The 20,286-nt window shown below is 42.5% G+C and overlaps 1 protein-coding gene across 2 annotated transcripts in view; it reads right to left on the minus strand.

Annotated features, from left to right (window-relative positions):
- Positions 1 to 5,038: 5,038 nt before the first annotated feature.
- The window catches only part of ISY1 (ISY1 spliceosome associated protein), a 42,087-nt gene continuing 26,839 nt past the window's right edge, over positions 5,039 to 20,286 (minus strand). For both annotated transcript variants that reach the window (XM_019719029.3, XM_074340507.2), the window contains 4 exons: positions 18,037 to 18,159; positions 17,103 to 17,221; positions 6,822 to 6,908; positions 5,039 to 5,575 (listed from right to left, as the gene is read on the minus strand). In XM_019719029.3, the coding sequence (XP_019574588.1) occupies positions 5,468 to 5,575; positions 6,822 to 6,908; positions 17,103 to 17,221; positions 18,037 to 18,159 (437 nt within the window). In that variant the 3' untranslated portion in view covers positions 5,039 to 5,467. The remainder of the gene's footprint in view (positions 5,576 to 6,821; positions 6,909 to 17,102; positions 17,222 to 18,036; positions 18,160 to 20,286) is intronic.

Genomic DNA, 20,286 nt, shown 5'->3' on the forward strand with positions numbered 1-20,286 from the left:
TGAATTTTAACTGTGCTTGTGCTATTGCCACACAGTGGCACCATCCTAGCTGTAACATCTGTAGCATGTGCTGTAACCCCAATGTTCTATGGATCAGAACTCCTCCAAGTGGTTAGAGATAAGTGCCTTCATCCTCCTTCCTCCCTCCCTTCCTCCTTTCCTTCCCTCTTTTTTTTTTTTTTTGTCATCCTTTTCTTTTTTCTACAGTCACCATTATTAAAATGTATAGCCTCTAATAATATTATCCACATTTTTTTTATTCAGCAGTGCCCAGACTGGTACTGAAAATGTGCCCCCGAATTAGAAATAAAAGGTGAAAAACGCCATAAAGAAGATTAGACACCAAACATGATACCCTGAGTTCTTAATATAAGTGTTTGATGTAAAATGTTAGAAAATTAGCAAGAAAGCAAACTATGCCACAGCAGTTGTAGACTTAAGTGCCCTGGGCTGATACTGGCTGATACTGGCTGAGAAGTCTCCCTCCCAGGTAGTCCTAAGCTCACATAGTGGCCAAGGAAACTGCAGCTACCCCACTCTCCCCTCCCAGAACCCCAAAATGTCATGAACACAGGACAAATGAGCCCCAGCCCTCCCTATTTCTGTTGATGGTACCCATCTCATACTTGAGTCTCTGACTGGAAATAAAGGGCCATCTGGCTCTCAGCACACCTACTTGAACTTCCACCAACTCTACAGTGGAAGAGTGCCCTCCTACATCCAAAGTTACCCTCAGACCCACAGCAGTACCCATCCACCCCCTGGCTTCCTCCTCTCTCAGCTTCTAGTTGACTCAGCAATCTCCCTACCCTCCCACCAAATGGGCCTGCTAGGAGTGCTCTTACCTCACTATTCCCCTGCTCAGATTTCAGACCCAGACCCTCCAGAATATCCACACATTCAAGGCCCATCTTACCTCACCAACATCATCTGCTCACCTGCCATAAATCCCCTCTCCCTATTCCCTAGCTGCATTGTGGGGGTTCAGAACAAGCCACCCTAAGATGTCCTTCTGGTAAACAGATTACTTTGAGCTAAAGACAATTTTAGCTTCAGGATCAAGAGAAATTTGTTCCCTTCCCTTTAACCACCTAGAACTTGAATCGGGCCTTGCCCATAATGAGATTATCAGAGAGAACTTCTTTTGACCTGTCTATAGAGCATGGCAAACTTCTATTTACTAAATGTCTGTTCTTATCATCCAGCCTTTGAAGCCCCCATGGCACCTTACCTCATCCCTAGCTCAGGATTTCATATATACTATACCATGTTCCCTATCTATGTCTGACTCTCTCATGTATGTGGGGTTCCCATACATATGTGTGGATTAAATTTGTATTAAATATGTATTTTCTCTTGCTAATCTGTCTCATGTCTATTTGATTATTAGACCAGCCAGAAGAACCTTGAGGATAAAAGAAAGCTTGTTCCTCCCCCATACCAGTTTTCATAGAATCCTACACGGCCCAGCCAGAGAGACCTGGGAGCAGATCTTCCCACTCCACTCATCTGAGGCAGAAACTCAGGCTTGGTGACTTGCAGGAAAGTATCCTGTGCAGGAACTCTGTAGTACTGGGTTAGCCCTACAGGCGACCTTCCCTCTACAGTATTTTGTTGTTGTTGTTTATTTGTTTGTTTTGTGGGGGTGAAAAAGGAGGGGAGATGTCAAAATGCCTGAAGAGCCAGGGTACTGCTGCTAGTGTCACAGTGGACCTGTCTGCTCATTAGCCAAGCAGTGCCTGCTAGGAGCTGGGGACCTGTCCTGGAGAAGAGGGCATCAGCAGCTCACTGTTTCCTTCTGTACTCTCTTGGGGCTTTGGGAGGAAGCAGTGAGATGCTGATGCCCTCTTCTCCAGCACAGTTGTAGAGGATGGTGTTGGGGTGAAGCAGTCTGAGGCAGCAAAACCAGCTCTTTGCTTCGCAGTGGTAGGCCTGTCCCTCTCACAGCAGCCCAGGGTATGGAGGCAGAGGAGAAAGGTTTTAATCTCTCTCTTCCTTGTTTATAAATTGCCCAAATCAGGAGCAGGTGGAGTCAGGGGGCAGAGTGCAGAGGGTGAGGGTACAGGGGAAGGAGGGTAGTCTGAGGTTTGGATGGGGCTGGTATGAAGTCCCATCCAGCAAAAGAGAAAAATTGTTTTAGACTTACAGGAGGACCGGTGGGATGAGGGAAGGGGAGGGAAGTCCATGGAAATGTATACATGGAAAGTTGCCATTTTGGAAACTATGAGCAGAGCCAAAGCTAATACAAACCATGAAAAAAATTTTGTCAAAGACTCCTGAGACTGGTTCTGTTGTAATCGCACATGAACTTAATTTCTTTAGCATGCATTCTGCTTTAATCCAAGCTAGGTTTGTTGCCTGATATATATATGCGTTATATATATAAAACTCATTTGCATTCTGTCCCCAGATCCTCCCACCTGTTCATATACTTATTGTATATTCACTCCTTTTAATCATTAAGTCCTTAGGACATCGGGTTCTGGTCAACACCAAATTATTTAAGAATAAAACTTCAGGTCTATCAACCATGACCAAGATATTATAACCAAACCTTAAAACAGAATAAGGTTTTAGTCAAACAAAGATAACACCTTGGCCTGTTATGTTCCCACTCCAGACTCATGAAAGCAGAACAACCTCATGGACCGCACCCCTTGGACACCTGACCGAACAATGCCATGAATGACACCAGGAACTGAATCCATGATCAGCTGCTCCCTGCCTTAACCTCGACCAATCAGTAGAGCCCACAATCCCAACTCCCATAGTAACCATGATTAACGATTTTTCCCTTAAATAACCTAGTTACAGGAGTGCATCTGGGAGACAGGTTTTTGAGAGTACTAGCTCACCTGTGTCTCTGGGTTTGGCACCAACTCCTTAAATAAACTTTTATTTTCTTTGCTGCAAACTCCTGCTAATGTCTATTTTTACCTTGGATGTGCCCAGGCAAGCAAACCCTTTGAGGATAAGGTAACATTGTTACCTCTGAACAATGAGCGGGACCTAGGTGACCACATCCCCACCAGAAGTCATACCCACCAAGCCAATTCAGACTTCCCTGCTGCTCCTGGTTTGAGGTGAAAGACCAGCAGAGATCTCACTTCTGGCGTCACTGGCAGACAAGTAGACAGGACCTGTAAGGCAGGAAAAAGCCTAGGGCTGGGTCTCAACTCTGTCAGGAAAACCAGTAGGATGTTGGGCCAGGTGCTTCTCTACTCAGGGCCTCAGTTTCCTCAGATGTGGGACACTAATTCCTATCCTGCCTGTACCTTGGGAAGCCACGATGAGATCCTGGGTGGGGAGGACCTTGTAAACTAAAGGGATGGAGCAGAGGGCTCCTGTTTCTGTTTCTGTCTCTGTCCCAGGTGGTTTAGAAGCCTGCTGAATTCTGTTCACTGAATGAGGAAGGCCTGAAGTCCTGGGCATTTCAGATGGGCCAAACTCCAGGCGCTTGCCAACCACCCTTTCCAGGGAGAAGAAACACCTGTGGTCTGAATTGCCTGCTCTCATCGAATGGAGGACAGACCCAAGCCCATGTGTGCCCCTTGAAAGAAAAACCCATAACTGGGCCCATCTTAGCTGGGCACCCCATACCCCGCCCAGAGCCTGCCTCGTGGGCCAGGCTGTACCAAGGACTCTCCCTTGCCTCAGTCCACACTAGGGACTGCCCAGACCCCACAGCAAACTCATGGGTCCTGTCCTGGACTTTAAAGCAGGGAAACTGAAGCCAGGGACCCAGAGGGTCTTGTTCAAAGCCCCCACTGAGTTCTCTCCTGAGGCCTCCCTACTCAGGCCAGTCCTGGGCTGGGTGCCAGGTCCCAGAGCTGAGTCTGACCCTGCCTGGTCCTCAGGGGCTCTGCTTCCAGAGTTCCAACCAAAACCCCTCCCTGCACCCTGCACACATTCGCCCAGGGGCTCTGCTGGGGGAAGGGGGCACCAGCACTTCTTTTAGAGAAGCCAGGACACAGGGTACCTGTGCCTAGTTATGTCCCATCTCCTCATCCTTACAGCTGTGAAGTCCACCTTTGTCACCTTCCCCACACAGCCAGTCCCCACTCCACCCAGCCTCTGCCCAGCCTCTGCTTGACCTGGCTCCTGCCTCTAGTCTCCACACCTGGCTGCAGATTAGGTCACACACTGACTAGGTCACCCCTTCGCTCAGACCTCTGCACGGCTCCCTGCTGCCCTCAGTCTCCTTCAAGAGGGCCCCCAGGACTATCCACGGCCTGGCTGCACTCTCCCCAACACTCGACACCCACAGCCACACATGGCTCTGCCATTTCCAGAATGTGTTGCTTCTAGGCAGGCAGAACATCTCCCACCCACCTGGAGAACCAAACCCCCTGTGGTGTAATGAGCTTCTCCAAACAAGACTTCCTGTTCGCAAACAGCTTGAGCCGGGGCCCTCACCCAAAGGAAAACTATCTGCTCCTGACACTGACTCCCAGACACTCCCAGGACCCCTCTGACCATGGGGAGGCCCCCTAAACTGTCCCAGTTGCTGTGGCCTTTGCTGTCGGTTCTCCCCACCAGAAAGACAACACCCAGCTCGAATGGCAGGTTTTGATCCAACTCGTGGGCATCCACGGTGTGCCTTTATACAGGCCACCACGGGAGCACAGTGAGGATGGCTCTGCCCACCCATCTGAGCTCCCAGACAGCGATGGGACTGGTCCGAGCCCTTCCACAGTTGGGCTGCGTGTTTTGGGATTCTCTCCCCTGCAGTGATTCTGAACCTCATGTTCTAATGCAACCACCGCCTCAGTACAGGGAGCCCAGGGAACAAGCTGCACACATGAAGGTTTCTCCTTCATACAAAAATCTAATAAAAATAGCTCTCTGCAGAACCATCTAAAACAGAAGTACCAAACTCAATTTCCTGTCAACTGAGCAGGAGGGAATGAGGCAGGCTGACTGGGCCATGGAGAACTGTGCCCAGCCCAAAAAGGACAACTCTGGCTGGCTGTTGACATGTGGGATGTGGGCTTAGAGTTGACACATCTTGTTTCTCTAGAGGAATTACAAATATATCTTTTTAGGAAAAAAATGCATTTTTTTTTAATGGTAGTAACTAATTGACCATCCTCCTACCAAATGTCAGTAGAAGGCTAAATAAAACACTTATAGGCAGTCAGTTAGCAGCCTGTGTTGCACACTGAAGATAAAAATAAGTGGGTTGATACAGTAGCAAAACATTTGTACAAAGGTGATGGCTGAAGTGTTTAGCATGTAGATAGTCTGTCAGGGAGGGATAGGGCAGACTCGTCTTCTGAGATCAGCAGATGAGGTAAGGAAAGGTAAGAGGAGAATAAACAGTAAGAAATAGCAGGAAGCCTCACAGCACTAGCCGGCTAGTCTGAAGTCCCAAGACAACAGAGCTCTCTGGGTTAAGACAAGTGTGAGCTGGGGGTGAAGGACTCCCAGGAGATTTCCAGACCCTAAGGATAGCTCTCACTTGGCCCTAATATCCCAGGAGTCTTCTGGCCTCTTCACTCTGGGCCTGCAGGGTCTCACTTGCATACTTCTGGAGGAGTTCCATCTTCTTCCTTCGCACAAGTGCCTCCTCAATCTGTGGACAGCAAAAATAAAGGGTTCATGCTTCTGCTCAGTTAGGCCTTCCACGCCCACCGGAAACCAGTCAGGAGGGGGTCCTTGTGATGGAGGCCATTGAGGAGCCCAATACCCAGCACGGTCACCAAGGTCCTGCTCTCTCCCCCAGGAAGTATGTGAGCAATAGAGTGTGAGTTTCTTCTAAAGCAGATGAAATCCTGTTTTCTCTGGATTCCACACACTATTAAGAGATGAAAAAATATGGTAAATGTTTAAATTTTAAAAAATTATTACGGTAAAAGACACATTGCCATTAATCCTCTTAAAACACTCCCCCTTGCTTTAAACACACTGAAGTGGCCATCATTCTAGCCACTTTCTGAAGCAGTTCTGGAAGAAGTCTTCTTTTGTGTCTGTAGTTGCGCTTTTGTGGCTGCCTCAATGTCCTGAATCATTCTGACTTTGGGGAAGAGCCAGGAGTCACATGGTGCCAGATCCGGTGAATAAGGTGGATGAGGACACACTGGAATGTTTTTATTTGACAGTAAGTGCCATATACCGGAAGCGATGTGTGACATGGAGCGTTGTCTTGATGGAGGATGTTTTACAGCACACTTTAAAACACAGCTTCTGACTGAGTGCTCACACCTGACTGAGTGCACCAAACAAGTTGAAACTTGTCACACACTGTTACTAAGGTTCAACGTGCCACTTCCCATATTAAAGATCCCTGCTTTTCTATTCAATGGCACTCAGCATCAGCATTAATCATATGGTTTTTATCACAATGGAAAGGCTCCATGTCACACATTTCGGTGTGTCCTCATCTACCTTATTCACTGGATCTGGTACCATGCGACTTTTGGCTGCTCCCCAAAGTCAGAATGACCATGAAAGGTAAACGTTTTGAATCGATTCAGGACATTGAGGCAGCCACGACAGCACAACTAAAGACACTCACGAAAGTGGCAAGAATGATGGGATAAGTGTGTTTGAAGCAAGGGAGTGTATTTTGAGGGGGATAAATGGCAATGTGTCTTTTACTATAATAATTTTTTTATTTATTTAAACATTCACCATATTGTTTGATCACACCTTGTATGAGCACGGTGACCAGTGCCATGTCATCAGAAGTCAGAGCTGCCCAAATGGATAGACAGGATTAATAAAACCCACTAAATCACTCTGTGGAGTCTCCTCTGGAGGCGAGGCTCCTGGCATTTAGGAAGATCCACCTGCAAGGGCAACTCTCAGCCTCTACCTACCTCTTGCTGTGACGGCACAGGAACATGAGCAATGAACTTCTGCTGCCCGTCTTCCCCTCCTTTTTCCTGGCTGCCTTCCTCATCAGACTACAAACAGAAAACAACCAAAATTCCATGAGTAGGAGACCATGAAATAAATATTGGTATTGTTAAAAATGCACTACCACTACTCTGCAGCTGTTTAAAAGGAATGAATAAGTTCTGTACTCATACAAAAACACAGCCAAGACATTGTTAAGTACAAAAAGCAACAGAACATTGTGTATATTATGCTACCTTTTGTGTTAGGAAATAAAATAAAAATAAAAGCTGGTGACAGCAGTGAGACCTAGGTAGATGGAGGGCAGAGCTGTGAAAGAGAATCTTTGTTCACTATCTTTATATACTATTTGGTCCTTGAACTTTGTGAATTATCTATTTTTTTAAAATTAAAATTATAGTCCAGTCAAGATGGGACAGTAGGTACACGCTGTCCTCGTCTCCTCCAATGATCACATCAAAATTACAACTAAATTATAGAACCATCATTGAGAACCACCTGAAGACTACCTGAGCAGAATTCCTGTAACTAAAGATGTAAAGAAGATGCCATGTGGAGATGGTTATGAGGTGTACAGATGCAGAACGGGCAGGTCCCACACTAATGGTGTGGTGATTAAGAATTGGGAAGGGTATCTTGGCTACAGAGCTCCCCCCTGAGGAATGAGGGGTCCCAGCCCCAACCAGGGCCCCCAAGCCTGAGGTACCAGTGTTGGGAAGAGACGTCCCCATTATATCTGGCTGGGGAAACCAGAAGATATTGCATTTGAATGAGACGAAGGGCTGCTGGAGAATGAGGCACTCCTCTTAAAGGGCCCGCACACAGACACACTCGCTCACAAACTCACTTGCTCTGGGCTCCAGTAATGGGGCAGCAGCTCAAAAAGTGCCAGGGACATATGGCAATTAAACTGACAAGCTTCAGGACAAAGGATAGAAGGGCAGGGGTTGAGGCATCTCTCTCCAGGATGGGAGTGCTGGCAGAAGCCATTATTCCCTTGTTGAGCCTTCCTCACATCCAGGTGACAGGCACAGATGGGCACCAAATTTGAGATCTCCACTAATCTGGCTGACATAGTTCTCCCTGCCCTGGAAATTCCCTGAGACCTTCCCCACCCAACTTGCTCACGGGGACTGAGCTTCTTCCAACATTTGCTCCAGACAGCAGCCTACCTTAAATTGCACTGCATACTTATCAAAATCTCTCAAAGCAGCACAAACCCCAATCAAGCAACAGGTGGCCTCACGGTACCTTCAACATGTTGGTAAGATGCCCCAAGCCAAACTTATGGACCAACCAGTCTCAACTTGCATTGTAACTTCCATCAGGTGGCCCCAAGACAGATATAACCAGCAGCTAGTCAAAACTAAGCTTCAAATAAGTGGCCTAAAGCCTGACACAAGTGGCAAATGGCCTCAGTTCACATCATGAGGCCCACAGAAGGTTCCGTGACCCAACACTAGAGGCAGCTCGCTTTTGTCCACAGCATAGCCTTTCCGAAGCACTTTCAAACACAGCACAAGCAGCAACCAACCAAGGATCACTATGTAGCTCTTACCACGAGGCCCCAAACCAGGGAAAAAGCAGTGGCTGAACTGGACTTGCACTGGAATCTCTCCCAAGAGGCTACAAGTAAACACACCTGACAGCCAACTTGAGACCACACCAGAATACCACCCAACTAGCTCCACAAACAACACACCCAAAAGGTGCATTCAGCTGGCACCAGAGCGCTGCTAAAACAGCTCTGCTCTGTGGGGTCAGCCCCCACACAACATCTCATCCGCTTTAGTCACAGGCATCCTCACAGCCAGTAAACCCGATGGCCAGTCCAACCCACTGACATGCCAACAGGAACCAAAACTCAACTACAACAGGAGGAGGGCACACACAAGGGACATGCTTGGACAACCCAGCTCAGGTAAACAGGAACACTAGGACACCTACTACTTCAGGTCACTCAGCCAAGACTAGGAGATGTAGCAGATTTACCTAATACATAGAAAAAAACAGAGAGAGGCAGCCAAAATGAAGAGAGAGAAAAAAAAAAAAAACATGTCCCAAATGAAAGAACAGGACAAAACTCCAGAAAAATACCTAAACAAAAGGGAGACAAGTAACCTACCAGATACAGAGTTCAAAACAATGGTTATAAGGATGCTCAACAATCATAGGGGAAAATAGGGGAAACACATAGGGGAAATTCATGAAGAACGTCAACAAAGAGATAGGAAATATATAAAAAAAAGAGATAGAAAACACGAAAAACAGAAAAGAGGAATACAATAACTGAAATGAAGAATACATTAGATGAAATCAACAGCATATGAAACAGAGAATCAAATCTGTGTTCTGGAGATGAAATAGCAGAAAACACCCAGTGGAACAATGGGGGGGAAAAAATGAAGATAGTTTAAGGGGCTTCTGGGACAACATCAAGCGTACCAACATTCGCATTACAGGAGTACCAAAAGGACAAGAGAGTGTGCAAGGAAAAGAAAAACAACTTGAAGAAATAATGAAATTGCCTTGTTAAAGACAAAAAGAGAATCCTAAAAACAGCAACAAAAAAAGCAGTTAGTTATCTACAAGGGAGCTCCCATAAGACTGTCAGCTGATTTCTCAACAGAAACTTTGCAAGCCATAAAGGATTGGAACGAAATATTCAAAGTAATGAAAAGCTAGAACCTACAACCAAGGGTAGTAATGAAAAGCAAGAACCTACAACCCAGCAAGACTATCATTTAAAACCAAAGGACAGATAAAGAGCTTCCCAGACAAGAAAGAGTTAAAGGAATTCATCGCCACCAAACCCGTATTACAAAGAACGACAAAGAGACTTCTTTAAGATGGAAAAAAAAGATAAAAAAATATGAATAATAAAATGGTAAAAAGTAATTGCAGTTTAAAAGGTTAAAAATAATTGCAAAAAACGCTTTGCAAATTACGCTTGCACCAACCTAATAACTATGTATCTATCAACAATTGCTTTCAATGTAAGTGGCTTAAATGCTCCAATCAAAAACATAGGTGGGCTGACTGGATAAGAAAACAAAACCCTTATAAATGCTGCCTACAATAGACTCATTTCACATTAAAAGACACACACAGACTTGAAAGTAAAAAGACAGAAAAAGTTATTTCATAAAAATGGAAATGAAAAAAAAAAAACACCTCCAGGGTAGCAATACTTATACCAGACAAACTAGACTTTAAAACAATGGCTATATGAAGAGACAAAAAGGGACCCAGTAATCCAACTTCCTGGTATTTATCCGAAAAAATTCAAAACTCTACTTCAAGGATGAACATATGTGCATCCATATGTTCACCGCAGCATTGTTTACAATGGCCACGATGTGGTGGCTGCCTGGATGCACATCAATAAAAGAATAGAGGAAGAGGTGGTGGTACATATATATACAATGGAATATTGCTCAGCCAGGGAAGGGAATGGGTTCTTGCCATCTGCAGCAGCATGGATAGACCTGGAGGGTATTGTGCTGAGTGGAGTATGTCAGGCAGTGAACGACAGATGCAATGTAATTTTACTTATATGTAGAATCTAATGAACAAAATAAACAAACAAATCACAAACAGACTCATAGATACAGAGAACATTTTGATGGTTGCCAGATGGGAGGCGGGTTGGAGTGGTGGGTGAAAAAAGGGAAGCGGTTAAGAAGTACAAATACGTTGTTACAAAGTAGTCATGGGGATGTAGGGTATAACATAAGTCAAGTCAACTGTAATAACTACATATGGTGTCAGATGGGTACTGGATTTATCGGGATGATAGATGGCAGGGAGTTGGGGGGCAGGGTGACAAAGGTAAAAGGATTTAGAAGTACAAATTGGGGGCGGCCGGATGGCTCAGTTGGTTAGAGCGCGAGCTCTTAACAACAGGGCTGCCGGTTCAATTCCCACATGAGTCAGTGAGCTGCGCCCTCCACAACCAGATTGAAGGAAAACAACTTGATTAGGAGCTGATGAGTCCTGGAAAAACACACTCTTCCCCAATAAAAAAAAAAGGTACAAATTGGTAGTTACACGATGGTCACGGGAGCGGGGGGAGTCGTGTAAGTAAAGCACAGGGAATATAGCCGATAATATGGTACTAACTATATATAGTGCCAGGTGGGCACTAGACTAGTCAGGGATCACTTCTTAAATTATATCAATGTCTAACCATATGATATACACTTCAAATTAATATAAAATATTGAATGTCAACTGTAAGTAAAAAATTAAAAGGGGGGGCAAACGTGAAGGGCAACAAGTCGTACAAATTTCCAGGTATAAAACAAATAAGTCATGGGGATATAAAGTACAGCACAGGGAATGTAGTCAATAATATTTTGATAGGATGGTACTAAATTTATCATGGTTGTTGAATTTATCATGGTGATCACTTCTTTCGGTATATAAATGTTCAGTAACTATTGTGTACACCTGAAACTAATATAATATTGTATGCTAACTATATTTTTAATAAAAATCTTAAAAAAAACCCACAAAGTCCGGGACCAGATGGTTTCACAGGTGAACTTCACCAAACATTCAAAGAAGGATTAATACCTATCCTTCTCAAACTATTCCAAAAAAATTGAAGACAAGAGAAACTCATTTTATGAAGCCAGCATTACCCTGCTACCAAAACCAGACAAAGACACTACAAAAAAAGAAAATTCTAGGCCAATATCCCTAATGAACATAGATGCAAACATATTCAACAAAATATTAGCAAACCAAATTCAGCAACACACTGAAAAGATCATACACCACGATCAAGTGGAATTTATTCCTGGGATGCAAGGTTGGTTCAAAACCCACAACTGAATTAATGTAATACATCACATAAACAAAAAGAAGGATAAAAAACATATGATCATTATCAATAGATGCCAAAATAGCGTTGGACAAAATCCAGCATCCGTTTCTGATAAATACTCTCAGTAAAGTGCGGATAGAGGACATATACCTCAGCTTAATAAAGGCTATATATGACCAACCCACAAGTAACATCACTCAATGGTGAAAGACCAAAATCAGGAACAAGACAAGACTGTCCACTCTCACCATTTTTATTTGACATAGGACTGGAAGCCTAGCCACAAAAATCAAAGGAGAAAAGAAATAAAAGGCATCCAAATCAGAAAGGAAGAAGAAAAACTCATTGTTTGCAGATGATACCATACTATATATACAGAACCCTCAAGAGTCCACCAAAAAACTATTAGAACTGATAAATGAACTCAGTAAAGTAGCAGGATACAAAATTAGTATTCAGAAATCGGTTGCATTTGTATACACCAATAACAAACTGTCAGAAAGAGAAATTAGGAAAACAACCCCATTTACAATTACATCAAAATGAATAAAATACCTAGGAATAAGTTTAACCAACAGGTAAAAGACCTATAGTTGGAAAACTATAAGACATTGAAGAAAGAAACTGAAGAAGATACAAATAAATGGAAGGATATACTGTACTCATGAATACGAAGAATTAACATTGTTAAAATGTCCATACTACCCAAAGCAATCTACAGATTCAATGAAAGGTCTATCAAAATACCAATAGCATTTTTCACAGAACTAGAACAAATAATACTAAAATTTATGTGGAACCACAAAAGACCCGGAATAGCCAAAGCAATCTTGAGAAAGAATAACAAAGTTGGAGGTGTCACGCTACCTGATATCAAACAAGGCTACAGTAATCAAAACAGCATTGGTACTGGCATAAAAACAGACACGTAGATCAATGGAACAGGATACACAGCCCAGAAAGAAACCCACACCTTTACGGTCAATTAATCTATTCAAAGGAGGCAGGAATATATAATGGGCTAAAGACAGCCTCTTCAATAAATGCTGTTGGGAAAACTGGACAGATACATGCCAAAAAAAATGAAACTAGACCACTTTCTTAAACCATGTGCAAGAATAAACACAAAATGGATTAAATACTTAAATGTAAGACCCCCCAGACTATAAAACACCTTAGAGGGAAAAAAAGGCAGTAAACTCCGTGAAAGCACTCTTAGCGATATTTTTTTGGATATGTCTCCTTGGGCAAGGAAAACAAAAGAAAAAATAAACAAATGGGACTACATCAAACTAAAACGTTTCCGTACAGCAAAGGAAACCATCAACAAAATGGAAAGACAACCCATTTGAATGGGAGAAGACATTCGCAAATGATAGATCCAATAAGGGGTTAATACTCATACAACTTAACTCCCCCCAAAACAAACAATCCTATTAAAAAATGGGCAGAGAACCTGAACAGACATTTCTCCAAAGAGGACATACAGATGTCCAACAGACATATGAAGAGATACTCAATGTCACTAATCATCAGGGAAATACAAATTAAAACAACAATGAGATATCACCTCACGCCTGTCAGCACAGCTATCATGAACACATCAATAAACAACAAGCGTTGACAAGGAAGGGAAGAAAAGAGAACCCTCGTGCACTGTTGGTGGGACTGAAAATTAGTGCATCCACCATGGAAAACATTATGAGGTGCCTCAAAGAATTAAACATAAGACCCAGCAATTCCACTTTTGGGTATTTATCTAAAGAAATCCAAAACACTAATTCAAAAAGATAAATGCTCCTCTGTGTTCATTGCAGCATTATTTACAATAGCCAAGATATGGACTCAATCTAAGTGCCCACAGATAGAAGAATGGATAAAGAAGATGTGGTACATACATACACTGGAACAGTATTCAGACATAAGAAAAAGAAAACTTGCTATTTGGAATAATATGGTTGGACCTCGAGGGTATTATGCTAAGTGACAAGTCAGACTGAGAAAGACAAATACTATATGATCTCACTTATATGTGTGGTCTAAAAAACAGAATAAACTAACAAATAAACCAGAAATAAATTCAAAGATACAAAGAACAAACTGATGGCTGCCAAATGGGAAGAGTGCTTGGGGCGATAGGTGAAAAAAGAAAAGGGATTAAGAAGTAGAATTTGGCTGTTACAAAAATAGTCACAGCAACGTAGAGTACAGCAGAGGGACGATAATCAGTAACATCGTAATAACTATGTATGGTGCCAGATGAGGTGGTAACTTTGGAAGTCACATAAATGTCTAATCACTATGTTGTACACCTGAAACTAACATAATATTGTATGTCAAGTGTAATTGAAAAATTAAAAACACATACCACATATAGAAAAAGGTCCACTCAGAAGCTGCATGTCAGTTAACAGAGATTACTAATATCCTAAGGAAATCACGTGGCTTTGGAAACATGGGAAGAGGAGACTCCCAAGATGTGGTATGAATCCACTGTTTGCCAGTCTCTTTGTCCGATGCCCTACACCATCCTCTCCCCACACCAGCTGTCATGTGGAGCTGGCTGGAAACCCTTTAATGCAACCTCTCAGCTGCTGCAGGTAGGTGTGAGAACTGGTCCAAGCACATTGGGAAACTGTTTGGCTGTATCTACTCAAGATAAACACTTGTACCCCATGATCTGGTAACTACACTCCTCAGAATATATGCAATGGAAGTGACTGCATGTGAAGAAGAATGATCAGAGTAGCCCTATTTGTTATAGTCCGAAACTGGACACTAAACAAATATCCATAACCACTGGACAGAAAAGAGTATGCATGATTCCACTGATATATCAGGTTATAAAGAGGTAAAAAGTATGGGTTATTAGAGGTCTGGAGAGTGACATCTAGAGGGGCAGAAGCAGGATTCTGGGGTGCTGGTCTAGTTGTTTCTTCACCTGGTATTTGCTATATGGGTGTGTTCACCTTATGAAAATTCACTGACCTGCACACTTACCACTTGTGTCCTTTTCAGTATATGGACTACTGTCTAACAATAAAAAAATTAAACTCTTGAATTCAACAACTCAGATGAATCTCAAGTGCCTTGTGCTCAGTATAAAGATCATCTAAAAAGGCAACATACAGTACAGAACGTTGTAGTTTTATAAATTCCATTTATAAAACATTCTCGAAATGACAAAATTATACGGATGGAGAATAGATTAGTTTGCCATGGGCGAGGGACTGGAGGGAAGGGAGAGTAGGACATGCGATTGTAAAGGGACAGCTCACGGGAGAGAATAGTTCTGTACCTTGATCGCAGTGGTGGTTATAGGAATCTACATGTGATAAAAGACATAAAATGCTACACACTCATTATATCAAGTCAATATCCTGGATTTGATACTGTACTATAACTCGAGGTCTGACAGTCAAGTTTGAGAAATCAACCTAGAAAAAGTGCTGCATACACTGCTGAATATCACTATGGTCACCTTCAAAGTACTCCCCCTGGGAAGCTATTCACTGATGCCAGTGGCTAGTCCACTCTTCAAAGCAATTTTGGAACTCTTTTTCTGGAATGGCCATCAGAGCTGTCGTCATATTACCTTTGCTGTCCTGAATGTCATCAAAACGCCTTCCTTTCAATATTGCCTTTATCTTTGGGTAAAGAAAGAAGTCATTGGGGGCCAGGGCAGGGGAGGTGCGTGGGTGTTCCAATACAGTTATTTGTTTATTGGCTGAAAACTCCCTCACAGAAGTGCCATGTGAGCTGGTGCATTGTTGTGATGCAGGAGCCATGAATTGCTGGTGAAAAGTTCAGGTCATTTTCACTTAGTTCTAAGTTTTTCACGCAGCCTTTTCAGCACTTCCAAATAGTGAACTTGATTAACTGTTTGTCCAGTTGGTACAAATTCATAATGAATAATCCCTCTGATATCAAACAAGGTTAGCAACATCATTGCAACAAGTTTGCGAACTGATATGATATGTAAGATGCAACCATGGGAGAAACTCAGTGAAGGATACACAGAACCGATCTGTACTCCCTTTGCAACTTCCTATAAATCTATAGTTATATCAAAATAAAAAGGAAAAATAAAAATCCTTTGGTGGTTTTCCACCAAAGGATTTTTGTTATGATAAAGGAAAATCCTCTTCACCGTGGAGCCAGGGTTCTTTCTTGTCCCATCTCGCCCCTCCCTCCAGGCTCCTCTCACACCCTACAGCCCACACTCTGCTATAGCCACACAGGTCTGGTCTCTGTCCCTCACATTCCTACAGAGTCTTTTGACACACACTGTTCCCCCTGCCTGGAACATTCTTCCCTCACCACCTCTTCTTCCAGATCTCAGCTGAAGGGTCACCTCCCAGGAAAGCCTTCATGGACTCTCTCTGAACCATGTCACTAACTCAGAGCTCCGGTCACAGCTGCCGTTTTCCACTGCCTCTACTGATTGGACTTTCTCCCCACTGGACTTTGAGTTACAAGTGGAGATTGTTCACTGCTGTGCCTCTGGCATGGGCCTGGCTCACAGTAGCCACTAATTAAACAAACATCGGCTGAACAGCAAATGCATATTTGCACCTAGAGAAAAACTTCCTAGGACACACTGCCATCCTACAACAAATGCTTCACTATCCCCATTGCTTATCAGCTAGACCTGAGAATGAACCTCAGGTCTGCGATATCCTGGGTGATGTTGACTAAGTCACTAACCCTCTCTGAGACTGCTTCCTTGCCAGTAATAACACAGCAAGCTCCTCACATAGGACCAGACTCATCATCTATGCATGGATGATTCCCATCCCCTTTCTCAGTTCAGCAAATCGGTTCCATTCTGGACCTATCCAGGGATCAAGGCCTAAACATACCAGGCCCTACAGAACATCTGGGAGACTTCAGAGGCTGGGATCACAGTTCCATCCCCAACCATGACCCTCTGAGTAAGTCCCTTCTCTGCTCTGGGCTGGTTTCCATCTTTAAAATGGGAGTGTTAAGACTACAGAAGATCTACTGGCACTGCCATTTTTATTTTTTTTTAAAGATGAGGTCACAAGCTAAAACTCATATGGCTTCAAATATGTTTATAAATCCAATTCCAGTATATTCAGGAGGGCCCATCTCTAAGACATAAGTAAGTAATCCTTGATGTAAAGCAGAGTTTACAAAGTGCTCTCATAGCCATTACTTTCTGGAATCCTCACTGTGATCCTAGGAGGTGATCTCTATATTCATCTTCCAGGTGAGGAGGCTGAGGCCTTGGCTAGAGCTAGGGGCAGAGCTGGGCTTTGAACCCGACTGCTCGTCTATGAGCTGAGCTTCCTTCTTACCACACCACCAACTCTACCGAGTCTCCAGCTTCACCACTGAGAGCAGAAGATAGTGAGTGCCGGGGGGACCCTCACTGCCCACCCAGTACCTCCTCCTCTGTGACAGCATAAATGTTGATCTCTTCCTCTTCTTCCTCCTCTTCCTTTTCTCCTCTTGCCAGCCGGGCCTCTCTCTCTGCTTTCCATTTTTCCACTAATTCAGCTCTGACTGAAGACAAGAAAGAGCAGGTATTATGTTGGTCTCTAAATAAGCTTTAAAAACTATGCAGGGCAAAGCAAAGACATTCTCTCAGGAAAAGGACACCCTTCTTTGTTCCCTGGTGGGAGGGAATCAGATGTGAGTGGCAGTCTGGTCTTCCAACAGCTCTGGCTTTAAGTCTGTCCAACACAGCTTTTTGGGGAACAGCCTCAGATCCTCCCCAGTTCACCAACCTGGGCGGCTTACTGACATGCTCACGTGAGAATAGAGAAGCAGTTGTACAGCATGCTGCCAAAGAGCTCCAACTCCTGACCACCTGCTTCCAAAGCCCTAACTCAAAGGCTTATGGGGAGTAGCACTAACTTATTCTTCACAGTGTTGTTACAAGGCTTCAAAAGAATGTAAATAAAAGGCTCAGTGTAACGTTCAGCATGAAGTACTCAGAAAGGGAGACCCATCTTGCTCTACACTGATAACCCATTAGCTGTTTAAAGCAGACCTAAATCTCCTTAAGTAGGCACCATTACATGATTTAAAAAAAGACAAGTCTAGGAAAGAATCTAGATGGTGAAACCTGGTGGACAAGGACCAGGTCAGATGCCAGTCTGTGGTTTCCCCAACATTCTCCTTCTGGCCCAACACCACACAAACTGCCTCATACTAGTTACTAGGGGTTAGGTCATTAGCAGACCATTTTCTCTGAGGACCATCGGCAAATAATAAAACTCCCTTCTGGCATAAAGCACTATTTAAAAACATGTTTTCAAAGGACAGAATAGAAACTAGGCACCATCTGCAATGAAACGAAATGCCCATAGACCTACGTTTCTTTTCATATTCCTGTTCCAAAGGCACAATAACACCATCATCTTCATCTAGGTAACCATAGTATTCAAAATCGATCGCCTTCATGAGCTCAGCACGAGTCTTTCTTGGAGGAGGAAGAGCTAAAAGAAAGAGCACCAACATAGCTGAATTTCTCATCACAATCACACTCAAGACTTCTCCTTCCACAATGTTATACAGGAATACAGTATGAGTGCTCATTAAAATAACATGAAATAAGAACTTCTCTACACTAGTAATAGGATTATATAAGTGGCACTATCCTTTCAAAAATCAGTGTTGAAATCTTTGACCCAATTAGTCCATTTAAAATGAATCTATCCTAATTTAAAAAACAAAACAAAAGCTGGCAAAGCTTTATGGACAGAAATGTGCATCACAGCACTATTTATAACAGTGAAAACTTGGAATACCCTAGGATTATTAATTGCAGGGTATGTGTGGGATGGAGTAGCCTGTAGTACTGATAATGCTATTTCACAGGGTGTTTTAATAACATAGGAAATGCCATAATGTTTAATGGAAAAAAAATATGGGAAAACATAAGTATATAGATAACACAAAAGAAACTATAAACAAAAAAAAAGATAAACAAGAAAGTCCTGAAGAAAATATTTTCAGACTAAGGATTACTATTCAGAATATTTAAGTAATTCATGAAAATAAAAAGGGAAATGACAACCGAACAAATTGGCCAAAGAATAAAAGCTGATAATTTAAGAAGAAAAAAATTCATATATATGAACATTTCAATTAGTAATTGAACTAAATTATCAATTTCATTAGTAATCAGGGAAATGAAAGTAATTTTTTTTTCATCCATCAGATCAGCAAAAGCATTATAATTATGAAAATCTGGAAATAACTACAAATCTACCAAAGCAGGAATGGTTTTATAAAGTATGGTTAACCCATACCATGATATTCTAATTCTTCTCATCCACTAATAGAGTTCTAAGTAAAACTTTGGGAGGATGTCAGTGTATATCACGAAAGAGATACGGGAAGTCACTCTGTTTTGGCAGGTTTCCATCTGTCTCCCTGATGTATATAATGGCAACTCTGTCCACCCCCCTACAACTCTCAGTCCATGTGTTGTGAGTGGTAGTCACCAAGTTGGCTGCAACCAGGACAGAGTACAAGCTGAAACCTGGCTGGCTCGGAGCAATGGCACTCGGACACAGAGACTGGTTTAAGGATGGAACTACCATGTTTCCACGAAAATGAGACCGGGTCTTACATTAATGTTTGCTCCAAAAGACACATTAGGGCTTATGTTCAGGAGATGTCATCCTGAAAAATGGGCTTATTTTCCAGTTAGGTCTTATTTTCAGGGAAAACATGGTCTGATCTAATCAAAACCAACCAGACTTAATTCTAGGAATTTTGCTTGAACTGCTTAGGGGAAAAAAATCTGGTGCTGAGAGAAAACAAAATGTTAATTTGAAGATATACAATTTGTCATTGCAAGCCTTGAGAGAGTTAGAGAAAAAAAATCTCACACAATGGAGTCAAAATTACAACATGGAGAAATGTGATCTAGAATCAGCCATTCCTCATGGCAAACTACCCGTGGGCTTTTCAGTTATGAGAGCCAATAAATTTAGGCTTTTCTGCTTAAAGTGAATTGGGGTTGTGTCACCTGTCACTTTTACTGATGAAATTTAGCTGATGGAATAATTATGGAAGGGAACATACCAAACAGGTAACAATAGTTACCAGTTATCTCTAGCAGGGGCACTGAGATTAGGGGAGTTGGGTGGTCAAGAGGATTGTACTACTATTTAAATTATACTCATTAAGACTAACTCAGGCATTTTTTTAATTAAAACAAGAAAATCTATGCCTGGAATAGATAAAAATAAGTTTAGAAAAATGTAAATGCAAGAAAAAAGAGAAACACACAACATAACTTCAATTTAGGAGCCCCAACACCACCACTGCAACCCTTAAAAAAATGGAAGGAAATATGCCCTTACATGTTAACAATCGTTACCTATAAGTTGTGAAAATGTGGCTGACTTTTTCTTGATTTTTTGTATTTTACAACTTCTCTGTAATAAAATTATATCACTTCCATAATAAACAGCATGATATTTAAACTCTGAATTATTTTTAAGTGATGTTAATGACACATACAAAAGCAGTTTTGGCATAATGAATTTAAAAATAAGCAGGGTTTAATAAAGGTAGAATTATATTTTTAAACAAATACAAAAAGCGACTGA

This window comes from Rhinolophus sinicus, chromosome 4 (assembly GCF_057876585.1).
Source record: "Rhinolophus sinicus isolate RSI-liver-muscle chromosome 4, RSI-T2T, whole genome shotgun sequence".
Classification (NCBI taxonomy): Eukaryota; Metazoa; Chordata; class Mammalia; order Chiroptera; family Rhinolophidae; genus Rhinolophus; species Rhinolophus sinicus.